Source organism: Perissodus microlepis, chromosome 9 (genome assembly GCF_051167445.1).
Source record: "Perissodus microlepis isolate ML-2025 ecotype Zambia chromosome 9, ASM5116744v1, whole genome shotgun sequence".
In the NCBI taxonomy this organism is placed as follows: domain Eukaryota; kingdom Metazoa; phylum Chordata; class Actinopteri; order Cichliformes; family Cichlidae; genus Perissodus; species Perissodus microlepis.
The window spans coordinates 1432187-1457500 of record NC_140469.1 but is presented as its reverse complement, the minus strand read 5'-3'; the positions used below and the strand labels follow the sequence as shown (position 1 = coordinate 1457500).

Genomic DNA, 25314 nt, shown 5'->3' with positions numbered 1-25314 from the left:
TTATTTATCTAATTTATTTAAATGTAATGTGACATTGTGAAGGCAACATTGCAGACACTGGGGACAGCTAGAAATACCTGCTGCAATCATAAGCTGGCAAATAAATCCAGCACCCTGAGACTGTACACTAAGCGAAAGAAAAGAGCCTGACGACTAGTGAGTGTCCGAGCAACTATCCAGGATGAGACGATAAACATCCGTGAGTCCATCAGGACGATGGCCACATCTGATCGTGTGCTTAGTGAATACCTCAGGCAGAAGAAACCCAAGAAGGAAGAAGAGCAAGGAGAAAAAGAACTATCATGTATACCTGATAACACTGCTCTTTTATTGAGGTTACATGAATATACATAGGTTCATTAACATATGACATATACATACAAACAAAGAGTACCTTGCCTGTGCGTTGTGTAAGTATGTGTGTGTGCGTGTGGGGTCAAGATGTGACCCTGTGAAGACTCCCCAAAGCTGGTGCCAGGAGGCTAGCGGTCCATCTAAACAAAAGGCTCTTAGCCTAAAACTGACATAGCTACGTTTATCCTACCATAAAACAATAAGACAAGGTACGACCTCTCCCATGCTCCCAGGATGTAGGTGTGAATGCCACACAAAGTCTTTGCAGACTATTAAGGATCACACATCCTATCACTACACAATCGATTATACACCTCTAAGCATATATGGTTAAATATTTCTAAGCATAAATGACAATAAACAATACAAATCTAACAATACCCATACATGGTATACACCACCGGCAGATAGAGGAAGTGGTTACATCCAGTTCCTATCAGTGGTTGGACAAAGCTGGACTGAAGGAACACACAGAGGCACTAATCACGGCAGCACAGGAACAAGCTCTGAGTACAAGATCCATAGAGATCTCCAGCCTTCCTTTCATATCAAACATCCTTGAAAGAGTAGTTGTCAAACAGCTAACAGATCATCTGCAGAGGAATGGTTTATTTGAAGAGTTTCAGTCAGGTTTCAGAGCTCATTACAGCACAGAAACAGCTTTAGTGAAGGTTACAAATGATCTTCTTATGGCCTCTGACAGTGGACTCATCTCTGTGCTGTCCTGCTAGACCTCAGTGCAGCGTTCGATACTGTCGACCATAATATCCTATTAGAGCGATTAGAACATGCTGTAGGTATTACAGGTACTGTGCTGCAGTGGTTTGTATCATATCTATCTAATAGACTCCAGTTTGTACATGTAAATGGAGAGTCCTCTTCACACACTGAGGTTAATTATGGAGTTCCACAGGGTTCAGTGCTAGGACCAATTCTCTTTACATTATACAAGCTTCCCTTAGGCAGCATCATTAGAAGACATAGCATACATTTTCACTGCTATGCAGATGACACCCAGCTCTATCTGTCCATGAAGCCAGATAACACACACCAATGAGTTAAACTGTACGTCTATGTTTACATGTTTTATGTCTTAAAGCCAAAAAACTCTGACCTCTAATTTCCAGCTTTAAATTCTGATAAAACTAAGATTATTGTACTCAGCCTTGAAAATCTTAAATCTTTAAATATGGTATCTAACCAGATGCTTATTCTGAATGGAATTACTTTGGCCTCCAGTAACACTGTGAGGAATTTGAAGGACATGTCCTGGTCAAAAACAATGCACATAATAAACAAACATGTAGGACTGCTTTCTTCCATTTGGGCAACATCTCTAAAATTAGGAAAATGAAGTGAATGATGCTGAAAAGGTAGTTCATGCATTTATTACTTCTGAACTACTGGATGGACTACTGTAATTCATTATTATTGGGATGTCCTAAAAACCAACCTTTAGTTAATCCAAAATGCTGCAGCTAGTGTACTGACAGGGACTAGAAAGAGAGAGCAGATTTCTCTTGTATTGGCTTCCCTTCATTGGCTGACTGTTAAATCCAGAATTGAATTTAAAATTCTTCTCATCATATATAAGGTCTTGAATAATCAGGTCCCAACATATCTTCATGACCTTCAGTTTTCAGGCCCCTCTTCTGTGGAACCAGCTTCCAGTTTGGATTCAGGAGACAGCCACTATCTCTACTTTTAATATTAGGCTTCAATCTTTCCTTTTTGCTAAAGCATATAGTTAGGGCTGGACCAGGTGATGTTGTAATAGACGTAGGCTGCTGGGGGACTCCCATGATGCACTAAGTGTTTCATTCACTATGTGTTTATACACCTCTCTGCATTTAGTTAATTAGTTATTATTAGTCTCTGGCTCTCTTCCACAACATGTCTTTGTCCTTTCTTCCTCCCTGAACCCCAACCGGTCGCGGCAAATGGCCGTCTCTCCCTCAGCCTGGTTCTGCTGAAGGTGTCTTTCTGTGAAAAGGGAGTTTTCTCATTCCCATTTGCTCAAAGGGTTCATTTGATTGTTGGGGTTTTCTCTTTTTTCTTTGTAATGTTGTAGGGTCACCTTACAATATAAAACGCCTTGAAAAACTCTTGTTGTGATTTGATGCTATATAAATAAAATTATATTGAGTTGTGTTGAACTGAGGAATATATTAAGAGAGCGGAACCAGCTGTTCAAACCCCCCCAAGGCTGACCGCTGGAATTGAAGCGATGGGACTAGGTGCGACCTCTCACAACGAACGCAGCATGGTTAACACCTTGGAGACGCTTACGGCTGCCGTGAAAACTCAAAATAACAACATTGAGCGTATGATGGGATACATCAGAGAGGGGCCTGCTCAAAATGACACCCTTGAGCGAAAGTTGGATCACATCGCAGAACGGCTCACTGCAGTTGTGGGGTCTCAGAATCAAAAGAATGACAACACCACGGAACAGAAGTTTGATACCATCATGGGGAGGCTTGCGGCTCTTCAACGGGAGATCGAGAGACCAGTGTCAGAGTGCTAAATTCGGAGCTGGTCGCATAAAGGAGAAATCAACAATATTCAACATATGGACACCACGGCGCCAGCTGCTTAGGCCCAAGGCTGGAGCCGACCAAAACAACTCCCTGATAACGACTGTGTGATGACTATTCTTCCCATCCCATGCAAGGCCACCTGGGTTGGCTGGCAGACTGTTTACTTAGCCTGATAGAGCGAAGGACACTGTCTCAGCTGGACTCTGGACACGCACACACATACACTTACACTGATAAGCATGCACTCATCCCCCTCCCTTTCCAAACGCCTTCGATGCTTGTTTCCTGTGGGGGAAGATGGCGGGTCTGTGTGCCGCGCTGGAATGGTAGCGCTGTGTAGGATGACTGCTATGTTCCTTCGGATCACTCCCCACCCCCCTATCCAACCCCTGTGGCTTGTCGCGTGCTCTAATGTTGTGATGTGGACATTTATGTGCTCTCTGTGCAGAGGAGTTTTTTTTGTTTCTTGTTCTCATGCTGTCCTCCCATAGGTGCCCAGCGTGAGAAGAGGTCTCTTTTTTCCTCTTGTACTTTTCCCATTGTTGTGTACTTTTCAGTGTTTTTTTGTTTTTTTTCTGTAACGCTGCCGATCTCCGACTGTATTCCCATGTGATGTCTTTGTTGTGTGTGTAAGTCGGGGGGGGGGTCCTATTCCTCTGCGGGGCAACCTGCATATGGCCAATAAAGGATTCATTCAATTCAATTCAATTCAATTCAATTCAATTCAATCAAGTTTCACAGAACCTGACTGTATCTCATTAATATTAATTAGCACCTCACTTTTCAGTCTCAGTACTATCTATGTTGCTGCTAACAGCAGTATTTCTCTCGTCAGTCTTAACATTTTTTTGTTTGTTTCCAGGAGTCTACACCTTTGGCCTCTTCACTGTTGACATCTTTGTCAACGCAGGGCAGGTAGTGACAGGAAACCTGGCACCGTACTTCCTGACTGTCTGTAAGCCAAACTACACAGCACTGGGTTGCCAGCAGGCCCTGCGCTACATCAGCCACCAGGAGGCCTGCACAGGAAACCAGGACGACATCCTACGTGCCCGCAAGACTTTCCCGTCCAAAGAGGCTGCGCTTAGCGTCTATGCTGCACTCTACCTAGCTGTGAGTTTTTCTTACATCCAGCCATATGTGTTTAGTATAATCCTTGTCTCTGATTGTATCACCTCCGTTTTGTTTGCGAGGGAGCTGGCGTTGGTGAGAAGATGGATGGAAACAGGGTTTGTTTTGTTGTTTTCGCTGCTGGATGTGATAGCCCCGCTCTGCATTCCTGCTTTTGTTTCCTTGTTACCTATCTCTGCACAGTATGTGTCGCTTGCTGTTCCCAACAGTAACCCACAGGGCGCCTGGTGGTCTCACAATCTCAGGTGGGTTACTGGTATGCAGCAGAATTTATGGTTCCATTTACCACAGCAAGTCTTCTAGGTCCTGAGCCAGCAAAACAGCCCCAGATCATCATAATACCACCACCATATGTTACTGTTGCTATGATGGTCCTTTTGTGAAATACATTTTGGAAGAGGTGACTTTCAAAAAGTTCAGCTTTGTCTCGTCAGTCCACAGAATATTTTCCCCAAAAGTCATGCCCCTGTGACTGGCTAGCACCTCATGGAGTGGGTGGGAGGCATTTTGCAGCATTGTCCTTATCTTGGAAACCATGAAACAGCATAGAGGATGGCATTGGTCACACAAACTCAAAGAATATCCTGAGCATTGTCCGATGTTAAAAGACCTCAGCTACCTTGGCTCTGGCCTGTCCTGCACTGTGCAGTGATGCTTTTTTACCAGTCCAGTTTCTTGTTTATCAAACTTACCTCATACAAACACTTTTTCCATGCTTTTTTGCTCAAGTGCTTTCAGTCTAATATTCACACACATTCATAGACTGATAGATGCATCGGAGAGCAACTTGGGGTTAGTATGTGACTGAAGAATATTTGGTCCTGGAGACTGAAGCAACAACAACAACCTTCCAATTAGTAGATGACCTGCTCTACCTCCTACAGCCATCCTGTGTGACTGTTGATTTATCCTTTAAGCAAAGCATAAAAATGAAACCTTTCAAAAAAGCTTCCAATGCTTTCTGATGATCTGATTTGTTTGATTTTCTGTGTCAGAGCCAATGTGTACCCAAGTGCCCATAAGTGATCGATGCATGGCTTTGGACGATCACTGCCTGCCTGCATGGTGAGGAGAACAGATTGTCTCTGTTATATAGGTCATTTAGCACAAGCCAATGTGTGTGTCCAGGACATACAGGCAGTTTGCACACACTGACACACAAAAGTCCTCACACACACAATACTGCAACTCCAAGAAGATGATGAAAATTATTCCTCTTGTTGTCTTAGTCATTACAGCAATGCCAGGGTCAAACACAGCAATCCAGAGTCTGTTGAATCAGCTGTAATTGCTCCTAGAGCAGGGCGATATGACCAAAAATATTTATCACGATAAACATTTGAAAATTTGCGATAACGATATAACTGACGATATAATTGACACTAGACAAAATACTTTACAACTCCACAACTTTATTAGTGCAAAAAACCCCATCAATGTATTTTCACTTAAAAAAGCAGCTGTTTTTTATGTGCATTAAAGTTATATAAAAATGTAACAGTGCAAATGCAAAATCTTTGCTGACAGTTTAACCAAAAGGCATTTCCAGTGGAAACTGGCCGACGTATCCTCAGCATAACCATGTATAATATCCATCCATCTTCATCCGCTTTATCCGAGGCCGGGTCGCGGGGGCAGCAGCCTAAGCAGAGAGGCCCAGACCTCCCTCTCCCCAGCCACCTCCTCCAGCTTATCCGGGGGAACACCAAGGCGTTCCCAGGCCAGCCGAGAGATATAGTCTCTCCTGCCCCGGGGCCTCCTCCCGGTGGGACATGCCCGGAAAACCTCACCCAGGAGGCGCCCAGGAGGCATCCTTGTCAGATGCCCGAACCACCTCAGCTGGCTCCTTTCGATGTGGAGCAGCAGCGGCTCTACTCTGAGCCCCTCCCGGATGGCCGAACTTCTCACCCTATCTCTAAGGGAGAGGCCAGCCACTCTTCGAAGGAAGCTCATTTCTGCCGCTTGTATCCGCGATCTCGTTCTTTCGGTCACTACCCACAGCTCGTGGCCATAGGTGAGGGTAGGGACGTAGATCGACTGGTAAATTGAGAGCTTCGCTTTTACACTCAGCTCCCTCTTCACCACAATGGACCGGGGCAGCGTCCGCATTACTGCAGCTGCAGCCCCAATCCGTCTGTCGATCTCCGGCTCCCTTCTCCCATCACTCGCGAACAAGACCCCGAGATACTTGAACTCCTCCACTTGGGGCAGGAACTCATCCCCGACCCGGAGTGGGCACTCCACCCTTTTCCGGCTGAGAACCATGGCCTCAGATTTGGAGGTGCTGATCCTCATTCCCGCTGCTTCACACTTGGCTGCGAACCGTTCCAGTGCGAGCGGATACAGGGGGAACAATGTATAATATCCACAAAACTTAAAAAAAGGTTATACACACACAATACGGTAATATTATGTTGAAGCACAGTACGTATCACTCTGCGAGGCTCCTGCCTACGATAGCCGTAATGCTCCGACAATCCATCAAGCGGTGCGGCTTCGTAGCTTTTAAGTGTGCCGTATTTTCCAAAAAACACAGTAATAACGACGGCCTGCTAGCATGCGCTACCAAAAATAGTGCTTTGTTGTAGAGCAGGCCGATATGGCCAAAAATATTTATCACGATACATATTTGAAAATTTGCGATAACGATGTAACTGATGATATAACTGATGATATAATTGATGCGAAACAAAATACAACTCCACAACTTTATTAGCGCAAAAAAAAACCCATCCATTTATTTTCACTTAAACAAGAAGCTGTTTATGTTCATTAAAGTTATATAAAAATGTAACAGTGCAAATGCAAATTCCTTGCTGAAAGTTTAACCAAAAGGCATTTCCAGTAGAAATGGGCTGACATATCCTCAGCATAACCATGTATAATATCCACTGAAGTTAAAAAGAGGTGCTTTGCAACATTAAACTGCAGTGTGCCAAATAAAAAAGTCAAATACGTATTTTTTGTCAGGAGTTGTGTGTGGAGGCGAGGAAGAGATGACCCAAACGCTGGACTCACGGTGCGGAATGACGAGGATTTATTGGAGCAGGTGAATGAACAAAGCAGGAACGGCAAGACTGACTAACTGACTGAATGACTGGCTGAATAACTGAATACAAACGGGAACGACAATAATGGCAACATCAACATCAACATCAATGACACGACAAAGAACTGGTGAAACCGAGGAACTTAAATACACAGGTTGGAGTCCGAAACAAAACAGTTCAGGGGGGCGGCCAGCGGCTGATCCAAAGCAGTTCTGGTGGGTGGCCACGCCGGCGGCAGTGGCGACTACTGAGCAGGTCCGGTGGGTGGCCACGCCGGTGGGTGGGCGGCCATGCTGGTGGGCGGCCATGCTGGTGGCGGCGGCGGCGGCGGCCACTGAGCAGGTCCGGTTGGCGGCCGCGAGGAAGACGGCGGCGAAAAATATCTTGATGATAACAATATTCTCTAGAAGACAAAAGTTTAACTTTTTGGGAGGTTTGTTCCTGTTACATTCAGCATAACACTAACACAACATTTTATAAAAACCATCATCATACTAACGGTCAAACATGGTGGTGGTAGTGTAATGGTCTGGGGCTTTTTTCCTGCTCCAGAACCTGAGTCACTTGTTGTAATTAATGGAAACATGAATCCTGCTCTCTAACAGAAAATCCTGAAGGAAAATGTGGTTAAAGGGATTCAGCAGAGTGGGCCAAATTCCTTTCACAGTGATATAAAAGACACATTTCCTGTTATTGTAACTGCTTGATAACTGGTTGCACTGCCACACAACCAGTTATAAGGTGTAGTGGGCAATTACATTTTCCTGGTGACATTTGTAGTTCCAGGTGTTTTTTATTTGACTTTATCTTTGCCTAATGTTGAAATTTGTTGATCTGAAAAATGTAAGCGTGACGCATATGCAAAAAAAGAAGACAAGGGGCAAATTTATTTTTCCATGAAATTCTCATTACTTGCTTACATTCATAGTAACCAGTTTCAGGCTGTGCTGTTTCAGATAAACAGTGGGTAGTCGTCAAGTTGTGCAAGTGCCAAAATTTGGATTGGGGCATTTGTCCTTAATTATCGTTCTAGCAAAAAATGTTATTTTGCTTGAACTTGGCAAAGCTCTAACCACAAATAACACTAAAATCTTGTGCATTTGAAACAGGTTCCTGCCACTGTAAGATAGCTAGCATTAGCATTGGCACTGATGAGAATTAATTGGTGTCTCTTTTGATTATCATGTATAGTAATATAGTGCAGCAAGATCAGGTGCTGGCATAGCTCATGAAGTTGAGTGGGTAACCCACATCCTGGAGAGCTTAAGCAGAGGCCTGGGTTCAAATCTGCTCCAAGGCAATTTATTGTACATGTTCCCCCTGCTCTGCCTCCTGGCATTGCTTTTTTTATTTTTCTGCCTGTCCCGTTTGGTTCTTTTGCCATCAGAATTATTGTCTAAAGGCGAAGAAAGATGCCCAACGGATTTACTTTACCAAACTGACCATCCCAGCCTTGCTGTAATGGTCTATTTGATTCACCTTTTATTGTTTATTTTATTTTATTTTTTTATTTTCACTTGCTAGATACAGGACAGACTTGAATGAGGAAAAGAAAAGGGAGAAAGGAAGAGGGGGAAAAAACAGCGGAGAAGAGGGACGGGGATAAAGGGCAAAAAAACCAACTAAATAAGCAGACAAAAAAAATACATATATCAATCACCTGGATCACCTGTTGAGAAAGAAAAAAGAGGAAAGCAAGAAAAGAAACAGAGCAATACAATAAACAACATCACGATGACATATGTGAATATAACAGTAAATACTAAATATTAAACATTATTGTGCAGCACGTAAGATCGACAGCGCACAGTGTGCTTTGAGGTAGGAGCCAAAAAGGGTGTAGTTTGTGTGTGTGAGCACCCGTGTGTACACCTGTGAGCATGGACGCGCTTGTTTTTAAAAGGTTCCTTCATGTAATGATCTGCTAGAGGGTGTGGGGGGGCCACAGCCCCGTCCACCAGAGCATGAAGCAGGTATGGAGGAGATCAAGACTCCAGACATCCAGAGACCCCCAGAACACAAGAGACCAAGGAAGACCAACAGAGGGGCAGCCGCGCCACTGTCCCAGAAAGAGCTGAGGAGAGTCCCAGATGAGGGGTCACTCAGCAGCCGTGGAGCAGAAGCCAGGGGGGGTTGCAGTGACGTGCCCGTGAGCTCTGCCGGCAGCCAGCTGCGCCAGAGTGACCGAGCCCCAGGCCGAGAGGCTGAGGGCACCCCACCCCCGAAGTGGCCCCAGCGAGCCCCAGGCTCCAGGCCCCGATAAGCAGCCACCAAGGAGTGAGCCGGTGGGTACCTGGACGCCCATCCCCGAACACAAAGAACCACCAATGCACCGATGTTTGACGGCGTCTGCCACTGGCAGGGGGAGTGGTGGGGGGAGATAGGCCTCCATACCTTGGAGGGCCTGAGATGTCCCCAGAGAGGTGGCGTCTGATACCCAACCTGACATATAGACACAGACACACAGGCACACACAGATACAGACATCCATTCCCACCCTCATGCTCTCATAGGCAATTACTCAACACTCACCCAACGTGGAGACAGACACAAAGAGACACTGTACACACAATCACACTCCCCAAGCGTACTCTAAGCCCCGGGTCTAGGTACCCTTGCCCCTGGAGGGGGAAAATGCACCCAGACCCAGGTGGTGTTACCCTTTTCCCTGCGGTGGGGAGAAGCAGACCGCCCCGACCGCCCCTGCAGCAGCAGGGAGGCCCCACACTCCAGACCCCAGTCGGATGGCCAACTCCTCCTCCTGGCCCCCCGCTCCAGCAGGTCGCAGAGAACGGGGGTGTGAGAAGACTCCAAACCTCCCTCCGCCCGCTCATATGTAGTGTTGATGCATGAGTGTTCTAAGGTGCATTTAAAACCCAGGAGGACATGGAGCTACCTGCCAGAGAGCAGCATAGCCCCTCCTGATAGCCCTCAATGTCTACGTGTATTTAAAATTGAGAGGTGGGCAACGACGCCAGGGGTGAGGTGTACACCCTGATGGTAATTTGGATTCCGTGTAGCGTGCCCACCCCCAAGATCCTATATGTATGTGTAATGAGAGTGTGAGTAATGTGAATGTCTAAGTTGTGAGATAAAATTGAGGCACAGGCAGCCAGAAGGGGACAGAGGGGGGGGATGCCTCCCCTGCACCCTGGTGACACACCTTTACCCCAAGGCCCTGCATGTGTGGGTGAGGGAGGCAGCTGGCATTGCTTAGTTGTAGGATTTCTCTCCAGCTGTGACAGACTGTTTGTCTTTTAAAATCTCACTTTTTTACCCAGGAGTGATACTGTACTGTGCTCTGGCATCTTTCTAGGGTTTGTTTTAATATACAAGCGACGGTCAGATTTGAAGATGAGTGCTGTCTGCTTCATTAGTACTTGATACCCAAGAAGTAGCTACTCAGTTTGTTCCATGTTCTTTATTTGTGAAGTATTTATAATTTCCAAAGAATAACTTCACACACTTTTTTTTTACTTTAGTTTCTGTGTCATAGCTTAGCTGAAACAAATTAACATTTACACAAAATCGTGGTTTTCTATAAAATATTTATTTTACAAATAATATTTCACAAAACGTCTCTAGCATTTCCACAGACACAATAACAGCAGAACACTTTTTCTTGCATAGTCACTGTGTTTATTTAGGATGATTCCCATTGAACACTATAGTACAGTACAATCTGTATATTGTGTGGTCTGCAGTGCCGCTGCAGGGGAGGCAGATGCACCTAAGCGCCATCTGCAATCACGCCTCGCTAGCATAAAGAGTCTATACTAGGTCCTGTCAGCTGTTAATGATGTGTTCGGCTGGCGGCTGGAAAGCTGAGGTGGAGGCGTCCGGGGGACCGGCTTGGCCTGAGCCGGAGGTTGAAGCACCAGAGGGACGTGATCAGCCTGACCCGGTGGAGGTCAAAGCACGCCAGGAACCTACTTGGCTGGAGCTGGCGGTCAGAGCAAGGGAGAGCCCTCCGCAGATAAAGCCTGGGACCTGCCCCATCTCCACCAGAGGCCAGCATGCAGTGGGGTCCTGCGCACCACCTGCCTTTCATGGCACCTGTGAGCCCCAGCTCACGTCCACACCTGCTGTGTGGGTCTGCCAGAGGTTTCTTCCTGTTAAAAGGGAGTTTTTCCTTCCCACTGTCGCCAAAGTGCTTGCTCATAGGGGGTCATATGATTGTTGGGTTTTTCTCTGTATGTATTATTGTAGGGTCACCTTACAATATAAAGCACCTTGAGGCGACTGTTGTTGTGATTTGGCGCTGTGTAAGTAAAATTGAATTGAATTGAAACATTGAGCAAAGGCTGTGAATACTTTGGTGCATGTTATATTTTTGTTTTTTTTAATTTTTAATAAATTTGCAATAATTTTAAGCAAACCTTTTTCACCTTGTCATGCCCTTGGCCTTCAATTTGAAGATGGTACTAGCCTTCACTCTAAATAATGCTGCAACTTCATTTTGAAGAACTCTAGCTTGAAGTTGCCTTATGGCACAGGCCCTGTTTAGATGTGTCAAATGTGGCATGCTTAGAGCAGACGCCGTCTGACCGCTGTAGCAGGGTCCATGCTCACAGGTGCTACTAAACAGGCACCAATCAGGCACCTGATTGTCAGGGTGTCAGAACAAGGTGCATTCAACTCTGCTGTTTAACCCATCCATCCATCCATCCATCCATCCATTCGCTTCTGCTTCTCCTTTTCAGGGTCGCGGGGGGCGCTGGCGCCTATCCCAGCTGTCATAGGGCGCGAGGCGGGGCATACCCTGGACAGGTCGCCAGTCTGTCGCAGGCTGTTTAACCCACAGATGAATTATCTTTACAAATGCAGCACTATTTCAGGGGAAAGAAACAGGCTTTCCAATGGTATAAGATTTGTTGCCAAGAAGAATTGTTACAACAAATAAATAACTGACTGAACACAAATTTTCTTACTTTTGGTGGTAAGTTTATATATGTCTGTCCTTCTGTATTGGACAGTTCTTAATATTGTACTTGTCTACCCTCAGGAAAGTGCTTTCCGTCTAACATTCACACTCACACCCGAAGAACACATCGTAGAGCAACCTGGGGTTATGCCCAAGTTATTCCTGGGCATGCAGACTGGAGCAGCCAGGTATCAAAACACTAACCTTCTGATTAGTAGGTGGGGTGCTCTGCCTACTGAGCCGCAGTCACCCCTGTACTGTTAACATGATACCATCCCAACCATGGAAGCTACTGAAGCCATACTGGTGTGTAGCTGACACCAGAATGGAAGCAGAGTCAGATTTAAGCGGTATCATCCCATTGCAGTGTTGTGTCTAATTTTTCATGCACAAAAAAGGTCTATTTTCAATAGAGTTCACAGTTAATACTCTCACTCAGATTTCTGGCAGTCTGTTTGATGAATGCTTCAGTAATAGCATTAGATATGAAATGCCAAACACAAATGAACAGATCCCCTAAGTAATAACACAGGAAGCCATTTAAACTTGGCAAGGCAGAGAGATTGATGTCTGAAACAATCTCTCTGCCTCTCCGTACTCTACATGTCACACTCTCCATTTTGCTGACAGGCCTCTGCAGACAGCTGCCAATGTCTGTGATTAAAAAGGAAATATAGGGCTTGACAATGAAACACTCACCAAGACACTTCAGAGTAATCAAATAATTTGAAATAAAGAAGGAAATCTGCACCCAGGCACCTAAGTTATATTATACAGGGTGTATGTATTTTACAGTAGAGATAGCAGGTTGTTCTGTTGATATAATTATAAAGTTGATAGTATTTTGTGTGATGGAAAATCACCCTACCTCAGTGAAGGACAGGCATACACATTCAGCAGGTAAAATAAGTATTGAAAAAGCTGAAATTTATTTAATACTGCGTACAAAAACAGCTTCAAGACCCCTCCTGTATGAAGAAACTAGTCGCATGCACTGCTCAGGTGTGAATTCGGCCCATTCTTCCACACAAACAGTCAGGAGGCCTCTTCTATGAGATCTGACTGTTAGTTCTTTCCATAGATTTTCAGTTGGATACAGGTCAGGTGATTTGCTATTCTAATAGCTTTATTTTCTTTCTTGGAAACCAATTCAGAGTTTTCTTGCCCGTGTGTTTGGGATCATTGTCTTGCCGAACCATCCCGACTTCATAATCCTGGAAGATGGTATCAGATTTTGATCAAGACCGTCTCTGTACATGTCAGTGCCGTTTCTTAAAAAAACAGCCCCTTACCATGTTGTTCCCACCTCCAGACTTCACTGTTCATATGATGTTTTTGGAGTGATATGCAGCACCTTTTGTCCTCCAAACATGGTGTGTATTATGCCATCCAAAGAGTTCAAGTTTGGCCCGTCTGACCAGACTATGTTAAACAGGCCATTGTGGTTGAGTCCATTACTATTGTTCTCTTTGAAACAATGGTACCTGCTGATTTCAGGAGAACTGTGAAGAGCTATCTTTCTGTAGCTCCCTACAAGTGGTCCTTGGATCTCGCACAACTCTTCTGATAATTCTTGTCACTCCTCTGTCTGAAATCTCCTGGAGAGCACCTGGTTGTGGCCAGGTTATGGTGACATTTGTTTAATTTGAAATAATCCAAATTCAATTTATCATTCTGCAGTGGATGAGTTAGAAGTAAAATTTGTTGTTAATATCCCAAAACGTTGATTCTGTTCATCTGGAAGTAGGTTTTTCAGTCGAGAAACGTTTCAAGAAAGCTCCAGCCGATCCAGGAGAGAAGAACAACTGCCGACTAAGCGAAAACCCACAGTGATCCCTTATGTGTCAGGAATATTGGAATAGTTAAGACACGTTTTCTCTAAAAAAAAAAAAAAAACACGCCGCACCAAAAACTGGTCCACCCCAAGGATCGGGTCCCCCGACACAAACAGAGTAACATAGTGTACACTGGTAAGTGCAGGAGGATTGACAGGATTTATACATCGGGGAAACCAAACAACCTCTGGCGAAGCGGATGGCACAACACAGAAGAGCAACCTCGTCAGGCCAGGACTCTGCAGTCTATTCACACCTACAGGCCAGTGGACTCTCTTTCAATGATGAGGATGTAACATCCTGGACAGGGAGGAACGCTGGTTTGAGGGCGGAGTCAAGGAGGCCATTTACGTGAAAAGGGAAAGACCATCTCTGACTCGAGGAGGGGGGTAAGGGTACCTAAGGGTACATCTGTCACCATCTTACAATGCTGTGATTGCAGCCATTCCCCAACTCTCTGTGAAAGGTACTCATGGCCATTGATCAGTGGTTGTTGACCAAAAATGTCTTCATTTATCCAGTCATAGAAAAGAACTGCACAACATAGCCTAGCAAAACACCACTCTACTATGCAAATATTTTACACTCAAAGTTGGAAAGCATGAGATTTTTAAAGTCCTGATTAATAAAAAAAAAAAAAGATAAAGAATAATGAAAGAGAGGGAAATAGAACCGTTTGGTCCATTGTGTGTGTGTGTGGTTAATAGAAAGTACAGTTAGACCCTTGGAGGCTAACAGATGCGAGAGCGAAGCTAAACACAGACATGCCTCCTCTCATCTATACGAGTCTGTTTCTCTCTTTCTCTCTTCTTATCATTGTCCTGTCTGATCCAAGGGTGATGGTGGCACCAAAACAAGGCCATAATTAGATATTAACATACATATGTTACACGGTTGTTGTCCAGGAAACAGCTCCAGTGTGTATGGGTGCTCAAATATCTTTAGGCTGTCCTCATTTAAGTAACTGCATTCGAAAAAAACAGATTTCTACATTTATTAAAACAAAATACAGTTTGAAGTCTGTGTGAGGACAGGGTTGGCAACATTTCTGGCTGAAGCCATTCAGATTTGGATCTGTAAGACATGCTACCCAGTCTAGCTCTGCTTAGTATATAGGAAGTCATCCCAGTCAGGAGTACAGCTATTTGACAAAATACATTTTGCAAATGATTAAGTGACTAAACAGTAAAGTAATGTGTGTCCGTTTTCTGTGGTGGAGTCGTTCCACCTACAGAGCTGCAGGCTGTTGGCGGCATTTCTGCAGACAGATAGAGCATCAGCTCTGGCTAACGGTGCCAGAGGCTCCTCACCTTTGTCCTCCTAAAATGTCAAGTGATTTCTCACACACTTCAAGAGACTGCACATTTCAAATCAGTTCCCTATAGCAGCGGTCCCCAACCTTTTTTGCGCCACGGACCGGTTTATGCCCGACAATATTTTCACGGACCGGCCTTTAAGGTGTCGCGGATAAATACAACAAAATAAAACTAGTACTGGTACCGAAAAAAAGAAGATTTATTCATAACACACGTGAAAAGACCCAGGAAAACCGAGTTAACGATAAAAACGATAACAAAATAACGATAAAAACCCTGAAAACTATACATTTCACACCTGAGCCTCAACTCTCGCGGCCCGGTACCAAACGACTCACGGACCGGTACCGGTCCGAGGCCCGGGGGTTGGGGACCGCTGCCCTATAGTATGGTGGTGCACTGCTTAGTACTGTGTGTCGGGGCGTGGTCAGCGGCGCAGCTGCGGTGGAGGTGGACGCACTTGAGCGGCATCCACTCGCCAGCTTAAAAGCCTGTACTGGGTCTTGAGCTTTGTTGTTGTTGGTGTGTGTTTGGCTGGTGCCTGAAAAGCTGCAGCCGCGTGTGAACAAGCAACCATAATAAAGAAAGTATGCCGAAGAGCGGTGAGATGTGGTCGGGTCGTGGATTTGTTACATGCTGTCACCCCAGAGAAAGAGGGGTCATGATTCAAGCTCTAGCTGGGGCTGGTTGTGAGGAGTTTGTATATTCTACTTGTACCTCTGTGGATTACCTCTGAGGTACCCTAGCTTCTTCAAGAGTCCAATTATAATGTTATACACTATACATTTATTTAGTACTGACTGAACTGAACTGTAACCAAAGAGCACAAAGTCTGCCAAAGAAATATCTCTCCTTACATCACTACACCACCAGCAGCCTGAACCATTGATACAAGGCAGGATAGGTCCATACTTTCATACTGATTATGCCAATTTCTGACCCTACCATTCCACTGTTGTACCAGAAATGGAGACCAGCAAGCATTTGTTCCAGTCCTCAGTGGTCCAAATTGTAGCCTCAGTTTCTTGTTGTTGACTGACATGAGTTGTACACTGTTTGGTCTTCTGTTGCTGTCGCTCATCTGTTTAAGATGCTGTTCCGCATGCATTAGTTTTAACAAGTGGTTATTTGAGTTCAGGTCTGGCTATTCCCCTCTGACTTCTGGGATCAGTCAGGCATCTTTGCACACAGAACTGCTGCTTGCTGGATCTTTTCTCTTTTTCAGACCGTTCTTTGTAAACTCTGAAGTTGGTATGTAGGAAAATCTGAGTAGCTAAGCTGTTTCTGGAATACTCAGACCAGCATGTCGAACAGCAAAAACTATGTTTGATTATTTAAATCACGTTTATTTAAATAACCTTTTCTCAGTTTTGAACTTCAGGAGACATTTTGACCAGGTCAGCCATTCCTAAATACATTGGATTAAAGGAATGTTCTGACCTACCTCTGGTTCTCACCCCTAGTATGTTGAAGCATTTTAAGACCACATTGTTTTCACACCCTTCTGCAATTAACCCGTTCCAGTTTGTATACTAGTCAAATTGACTGGAAATATGGTGTCTTAGAAAGATGATGTCTAACCAAATACTTACTTTAGACTGCATACTTCGTCCTCCAGTAACACTATAAAGAATCTTGGAATATGTTTTAACCAGGCTGCTTCCTACAGTGTGCAACTATATAGCACTGCCTTTATTCATTTGAGCAGCTCCCAGTTTGGATTTGGGAGGCAGGCTTAATGTTTACTTCTTCACTCAACTTATTACATGCTCTGTGTGTTTTATACACCACTACTGTGTTTAATTATTAGTCATAATTTAACTCTTATCCTGTCTTCCACCCCTCACCCACAACCCTCCTTAAGCCTGGTTCTGGAGGCGTCACCATCGGGGGTCATGTGATTGTTAGGTTTAAAATCTCCAGGCTCTTTACCTTACAGTAGAAAGTCCCTTTAGATAATTGCTGTTGTGAACTGGTGCTGTATGAATCACAGATTGTGAAGGTTTCTGAATATTTGTAACAGAAATTCAGTGAATTCCTCTGATGGTTTCAGCTGAGTCAGTATCATCAGCTGTGTTAAATGTTCAGATTGCTGACCTAGCACTGGTGTAATGATTAAAAATAATGTGGTTTTACAGTCTGTTGTAACTCAGTCAGCAGGCCATATGATATATTATTTACAGCAATTCCTCTGAAGCCCAGATGGTTAGGAGGAAGGGAAGGACAGAAGCTCCAGGCTGTGTCACTCCACTTGATTCTTTCTCTTCAGTTGTGATTAGAGACCGTAAAGCTCGATGTTCACTTCTTTTGTCTGGTTTATGGTTAAATAAGAACAATTGTTGGCCCACCAGAGCAATGTTTCTGAGCTTGTTTCTCTTTGCCCTGCAAATTAGTGACTGCAGTGGGCTTCACAGGTTCAGATAAGAACCCTGTGCTCAACAATTCATTTTTGAAATATTACATTCTTGACGAGTTTGATCTGTTTTAACCATTGTAACCAGGTCCACTGTCTTACATAAAAAGTACTGGCTAAGTAGAAGCTGATGACACTGAAATGTATTGAATCTGTCATGATCCTGGGCCATGTTGGCCCAGCATTCTTAGTTTTCATGTATTTTTGTATTTTGTTCTTTATTTAGGCCACGGTTCCCGGGTTGCTCTGTTAAGTTGTTACTTATTTGATTTCCCCTTGTGACTTTTACCCCCTGTGTGCCCCTCTGTGTATCTGTGAGCCCTCGTCTCCCCTCGTGTTTTATTCCATGTTTCCCCAGCCCGATTTGCCTGTGCTCTCCTGTCTCTCTCCTCCTGTCTGCACCTCTGTGTACTTCCTGTTTTACTTTGACAGTCTCCCGTCAGTGTTGTGTTACTCCTGCCGTGTCTCGTTATGATTATCTGTGTCAGCTGTGTTCCCCGTGTGCTCCCACTTCCCTCGTTAACCCTCTGTGTATTTATGTGCACGTCCCCGAACCTGTGTGCCTTTCTGTGTTCCCTCGGTCCTCAGTTAGCATTCCCAGTTTAGTTCTGTTTCTTTGTGAAGCCTGCAATAAAGCAGTGATTTTGAGTTCAGCTTTTTGTCTTGCGTTTGGGTCCTCATCTGCCTCCACACAGCCAGTCTGTTATGTAGGAAGAAATGAAAGAGAATTTTAAAGAAAAAAACAAAATTTTCTGTTCCCTACATTGTAGAGGGTGACTTTGCATCCACTAAGCAGTGAAATGAGAGCAGTAAGGGGTTAAACTGAGATTCAGCGGTTGGGTGAACCCTGAGATCAGTTATAGTGGCTAAACATGGAGAGAAGAACCACAACTTACAATCACTCTAATGTGAGCTCCACGTTAGAGCTGACCTGCTGCTCTCTGTGGATTTACAACACTGAATACAACACGATGTAACAAGATGTTTTTACAAGGCAATTATTATATGTCTTTATACTACTTCAGCACACAGAGGACCTGCAGCTGCTGCTGGGCCTTCTGGGGTTGTGGGTCCAGGTGAGATAGGTGGAGAAAGCCTGAAGGTGCAGACAGATTCCACCTGTTCTCCATTTACAATGTGAGGGGAGTGGACCTAATAATGACGGTGGTTTGGTGGGTTGGTGTGCAGTCATATGTTTAGGGGGCTGAGAATAAACTCATATATCTCTTCCTGTTCTCCAGATGGCTCAGCGCTCTGTGAAGGGTGATGGTGATGGCATCCACTGTGGACCGATTTGCTCTGTAAGCAAACTGGTGGGGTCGAGGGTGGGGTGCCAGACACTGTCTGATGTGCTGACTCACTATCGGCTACATGACTACAGATCAGTGAGGTTGGCTGTACCAGTCTTTTGGGGGATGGGAATGATAGCGGAGGCCTTCAGACGGGGGGGAAATGTGACGTGGCTCAGGGAGAGGTTGAACTGCCAGCTGGTCGTCAAATAATGACGTCCATAGGACCTCTGTGTAAGGGCTATTTATAGTCCAAATTTTATGTATAGGCTCTGTATGGGTAGAGGCCATGTTTTCTGCAGATGATTAGCGAACATCTCCATGATGGCGGTTGCAGCTGCACGGTGGATTTGGAGCAGAAATGTCCCCAGCTTCTCACCGACAGTTTGTAAAATGCATGCACTGACAAAGCGTGTCGAGCACATAGTCTAGGTCATACGTACACACTTGCACAACTTCTCATACTTTCTGTTGCAACGTGTTTCATAGCAGGCTTGCAGTGACAACATTTCCTTTCTCTTACAAAGCTTTTCACACTAAAGCAGGATGCCAGCCTCACTAAAACAAGTGCAAATGCGCTTTTAAACGTAACACATTGTGACCCAGGATGGTATATTTTATATTTTAACATGGATTTACACGTTTTTAATATTCCAACACATTTTAATAAATTACAGTTTTAACCTGGTTACAAACAAATACGTTGATTAATTAAAACAAATAAACCAATTAAAGAAAAGCAGGAAAATGTAAAATAACAAAACACATTTTTATCTCTCCTCACTCTTCTCTGTTTTCTTCTTCTGTCTTCAGCTCTCCTCTCACTCGTTTCCCGACACTCTTTGCTTGTTACCTCACTTATTTGTTTTATTTGGCCATTACTGTCTGTCTCTACTTCCTCTCCTGTATGTCTGTTGTGTTTGGCTGTTTCCTCTTTCGATAAATTTTCTTTTTTTCAGTAGTACTGTTGTTCCAGTGGCAGATCTGCCAGCACATCTCTAAATACAGGGAAACAAATAGAAAGACAGATTTAACATATCAGCTCATATTTACATGCAGTCATAGTTGTCTGCTCGGGTTTCACCACACAGGTTAATAAAATGTTGACAGCATAGGAAGAAAACCTCTGAACACTAATAGAAAATCCAAAATAAAGACATCAAGAAGTAGGAAAGCAGGCATCTGCACAGTATGACACAACAAAGCACACCACCAACCTGAGGATGCATTCAGTGCATTCTGATTTGAAGGGTTCCTAACTGAGAGACGTGACGCAGAAGTATCTGCGTGGCGGCCATAATAAGATCTGTTCGAATTCTCGAAATTCTAAAGAAAGTTTCAAAGTTTTCATCCTATAGAGGATACTCTGGACCATCCTGAAAGGAGAGGAGAAAACGCCATCCCATAATTCATTGCAACGGAATAAGCAAAGTGGTGCAGAACGTGTAAATGTTCATTGTAACTGCATTTTCTGTTCATGACATAACCTGCTGATATATTTAGAATTTTTAACAGCAGCCTGTTAAACTCACAGCTGAACATCACACTGCTGGAATCAAAACTACTTCCTGTTGAGTTGTTACTGCACGAAGAACACAGAACGCTTTATCAGCCTAAGATTATGATCTATATTAACTGTTAAAGGCATGCTAAGGTTCTGTCTAATCAGTGTTCATTTGTAATGTCCTTAGGATTAGTTTTTACTTCAGTGCAGTTCAACTCAGATAAATGAGGAATGGAGGGAATTTTGCTGCAGTCACAGAGATCCTGAATAGCGAGGAAGAAAGGAGTCACACAGCAGCTAAATTTAAGAAAATAAGGTTAATTTATATTCCATGGGAAAGATTTAATATGGTAGGCAAATTACTGTGATGTCACAATTGCAGGATGTGATTTATGTGTCTCAAAATCCTGAGCGTGACGGAGAACGCTGCAGGCCTGCTAACCAAAGTAATCCAGAGTGAGCTCAGGTTACGCACGTCTTTCTGTCTGCAAACAGCGAGGCAACTCAGATAAATGAGATGAGGCTGAAGGAAAATCAATATGCTTTTAATATAAGTAACTACTTCTGATAGAAACGACTGAGCAAAAGGATTATTAGGACATCGGGCACAGAGCAAGATTTATCAGGTAGAGTTTCTTTACAAGCTCTTGCACCCTGTAAACATGAAATGTGTGTGGAACAGCTGAATAATGTTTTTACATTATTGTCAGATTACAAGCCATCTCAGTTACTATGTTACTGTGCTGTGCGCAACATTCAGGCTTGGACCTGACACAGTAACAGTTTTATTTGTTACACATGCAGCAGAGGGAATACACTCGCTGTGTGCTGAGAAAATGACTTTTCTGCTTTGTTTCATGAAAACAGCATTACTGAGGAACAGTAAGTGGACTCACCTCGAAACACTCAGAGTGCCAAAGTTTTGGTTTTTGAGCCATCCACGCAAAGTGTGATTATGCACTTGTTCCAATAACATCTTCCCTTCTTGCTAATAGGACAGTTTATTTTCAACTATCAAAAACACAAGAGGCATAAAACTTGGATTTCATGCGATTTGCAGTAAATTGTGTCTTACAGACTTTGTCATTTACATTTGTGTGACTCATTTAAATATTCCCCTGATAGTGAAACTTACAAATACATATGTCACATATGTTCACAACTGTCAGTCGCCAAACTAATACTGTGCCTCTTTAGTAAATCCAGCATTTTTTTTTTACATCTAAAGCAGGTTTTGTGCTGCTGTAGACTTTAGCAAATAAGGCCCTAAGTGTTCCTTCTTCTTTCAAATTCCAGCTTTTGTAATAAAGGGTATTTTTCACAGACAATGGGGACACAACAATGGGGACACAAGAAGTGGATTTTGTAGTCCAACTACAGCTTCAATCATGATCATGACTGAAGAATTAATTAATGGCAGGACTTCTTTGAGCAGTTTTGTAGGAATGGGGTCTAAAAGACACGTTGATGGTTTGGAGGAAGTAATTATTGAAGTTAACTCAGAAAGATCAATTGGAGAAAAAGAGTCTAACTTAACATCAATGGTACTAAGAGTAGCTGTAGATAATATTACATCTGTGGGATGATTATTGGTCATTTTTTCTCTAATGGTTAAAATTTTATTTGTGAAGAAGTTCATGAAGTCATTACTAGTTAACGTTAAAGGGATGGTTGGCTCAACAGAGCTCTGACTGTTTGTCAGCCTGGCTACAGTGCTGAAGAGAAACCTGGGGTTGTTCTTATTTTCTTCAATCAGTGATGAATAGTAAGATGTTCTGGCTTTGCGGAGGGCTTTCTTATAAAGCAGCAAACTATTTCTCCAGGCTAAATGATGACCCTCTAAATTTGTGACACGCCATTTCCTCTCAAGCCGATGAGTTATCTCAGTGGGCATTTTGACAGTTATACCAGGGAGTCAAGTACTTCTGATTTGAGGCCTTATTTTTCACAGGAACTAAAGTATCCAGAGTCGTACGTAGTGAGGAGGTAAAATTATTAAGATGACTGACTTCTGTGGGAGTAGGCTGTGATGCATCAGTGAATGACATTTCACCACTTGTAATTTTTTATGAAATATATTTCATATATTATCTTCAGGTTAGGCCTTGCCATCATGTTTATATTCTTAATGTGAAATAAGCATGAACCACACTGGCTAACTGTTCTGTTCTTGCAGTGAGTTTCCAATAAAAACAAGGCGTAACTTTTCTTGACTTTCTTGACGCTTCTCATAACTAATTGTTGCAAAGATCCGTATTAACATTAACAGTCTCCAATTGATCTAAAGCCAAAATACTTTGACTTGAATGAGAAAAAAATACAGTCATTGTACCCCCAAATATCAGTTATTTAGGCTTCAGTTAAATTTTAACAAACTAAAAATGTTAGTTTAATAACATTTAAAATACTAGGTATACCAAAGAATACTCTCAGACAGATTGTTTCCAAGGCAACAATCTAAAATAATAATTTTATTAGCTAGTCACACAATGTTGTCTTCCATACCACTGACTACAACTGATTGCACATTCTTAACACCAGAAGGTGGCACTGTGGTTCACAACACCTCTCAAACATTTTCATCCTCTCAGGCTGAGAGCAGAACACAAACTGTCTTTCAGCTAAAGGTACACAGCCTAACAATCTTGTTTTTATAGGGTCATGGTCTCGTAGCAGTAGATACATCACATACCCATGAAACATAACAGTTTACTCCAGTAAAAGTAAAGCGAATTAGAAGATCGAAGATTTTTCACCTCATCTCTGGAAAATGATGCTGTTAAAAATGTCTCTAGCTGATAGTTTAGCAGTTGCTAGGCAACTGGAGCATTGAATTGAAGGCTGGACAATCCCATTTAACAGCCCCTTAGTTTGGGCCTTTGCAGTTTTCACATCCTTTGAAGGATGCAGCCCAGGAATTGGGAAGCCACTACAGTAACTTAGTAACACAGAGACAAGACCTCAATACCCTCAAACTCGATAAAAAAAACTAAATAACTAAAAAAAAACACCACAACCACACACAAACTGTGTTAAGGTTCAAAAGCTGAACTAGCTCAACAGCATTATGAGAGAAAGCAAAACTCAGTGTCGCCCACAATCTCTACCATGTCAATCATAGCCACAAGCTTCAGCCTCATTCCCAGCAACCCTCTGTCCAGCCTTGCCCTCAGTTATCTCCATGATAACACCACTACACAAGCAAAATAAATATGGAAATGAATGTGAAAATAACCCCTAACCAGAAAATTAATTTAAAATAAACAGGGATTGAAACTAAACACTAAAACTGTATGCATTTCAACATTGTTGTGAAGGTTATGGTTTGTCACTTTCAGGCTCAGGTTGCTTAGGTAACGGTCTATGTATTTATCACCAGGTCATATGTAAATCACCTATATTCCTCACTCTCATTGACAGTACCCCAACCACTTCCTGTCACCCACGTTTTTTTCGCACAGTCTTCGGAAGCCGTGGAATATCATTCTCTTTCTATGGTCTTTCATCACTACATCACTGTCTATTACTTCCAGTACGTGTGTAGATTAAGACTCAAAATTACCAATGGGAATTAATTCAATTTATTTAAACAGCACCAAATCACAAAAACAGTCACCTAAAGGCGCTTTATATTGTAAGGTAGACCCTATAATAATACATACAGAGAAAAACCCAACAATCAAATGACCCCCTATGACAGTGGGACAGAAAAACTCCCTTTTAACAGGAAGAAACCTCCGGCAGAACCAGGCTCAGGGAGGGGCGGGGCCATCTGCTGCGACCGGTTGGGGTGAGAGAAGGAAAACAGGATAAAGACATGCTGTGGAAGAGAGACAGAGGTTAATAACAATGATTAAATGCAGAGAGGTCTGTTAACACATAGTGAGTGAAGAAGCTGAAAACTGAAGGCTCTGCCTCCCATTCTACTTTTAAATACTCTACAACAAGTAAGCCTGCAGTGTGAGAGCGAAGCGCTCTAATAGGGTGATATGGTACTACAAGGTCATTAAGATAAGATGGGGCCTGATTATTTAAGCCCTTGTATGTGAGGAGCAGGATTTTGAATTCTGGATTTAACAGGAAGCCAATGAAGGGAAGCCAAAACAGGAGAAATATGCTCTCTCCTTCTAGTCCCTGTCAGGACTCTTGCTGCAGCATTTTGGATTAACTGAAGGCTTTTCAGGGAGTTTTTAGGACTTCCTGATAATAATGAATTACAGTCGTCCAGCCTGGAAGTAATAAATGCATGAACTAGTTTTTCAGTGTCACTCTGAGACAGGATATTTCTAATTTTAGAGATGTTGCACAAATGGAAGAAAGCAGTCTTACATATTTGTTTAATATGTGCGTTGAAGGATATGTGACTCCAAGGTTCCTCACAGTGTTACTGGAGGCCAAGGTAATGCCATCCAGAGTAAGAATCTGGTTAGATACCATATTTCTAAGATTTTCAGGGCCGAGTACAATAACCTCAGTTTGATCTGAATTAAGAAGCAGAAAGTTAGCGGCCATCCAGGTCTTTATGTCTTTAAGACATTCCTGCAGTTTAACTAATTGGTGTGTGTTATCTGGCTTCATGGACAGATAGAGCTGGGTGTCATCTGCATAGCAGTGAAAATTTATGCTATGTCTTCTAATGATGCTGCCTAAGGGAAGCAGGTATAGTGTAAACAGAATTGGTCCTAGCACTGAACCCTGTGGAACTCCATAATTGACCTCAGTGTGTGAAGAAGAAGAAGACAATCGACTTCTGTTGGAGTAGTGTTCAGGTAGCTGCTCTGCTCTGTGTTGGTCGAAGATGATAACAGTGGGTGGATTATATTCTTAAACTTAGTTACAGAACTTTCAGAAAGACATCTACTGTGATAAAATCTACTCTCCACTGCTGTGTAATCAATTATTGTAAATGTAAATGTTATCAGGAAATGATCAGACAGGAGAGGATTTTCAGGAAACAC

The 25314-nt window shown here is 43.2% G+C and overlaps 1 protein-coding gene across 2 annotated transcripts in view; it reads left to right on the top strand.

Annotated features, from left to right (window-relative positions):
- Positions 1-25314, top strand: part of plppr5b (phospholipid phosphatase related 5b) — a 112861-nt gene that overhangs the window by 43978 nt on the left and 43569 nt on the right. For both annotated transcript variants that reach the window (XM_084938716.1, XM_084938717.1), the window contains exon 3: positions 3757-4007. In XM_084938716.1, coding sequence (XP_084794842.1) covers positions 3757-4007 — 251 coding nt within the window. The remainder of the gene's footprint in view (positions 1-3756; positions 4008-25314) is intronic.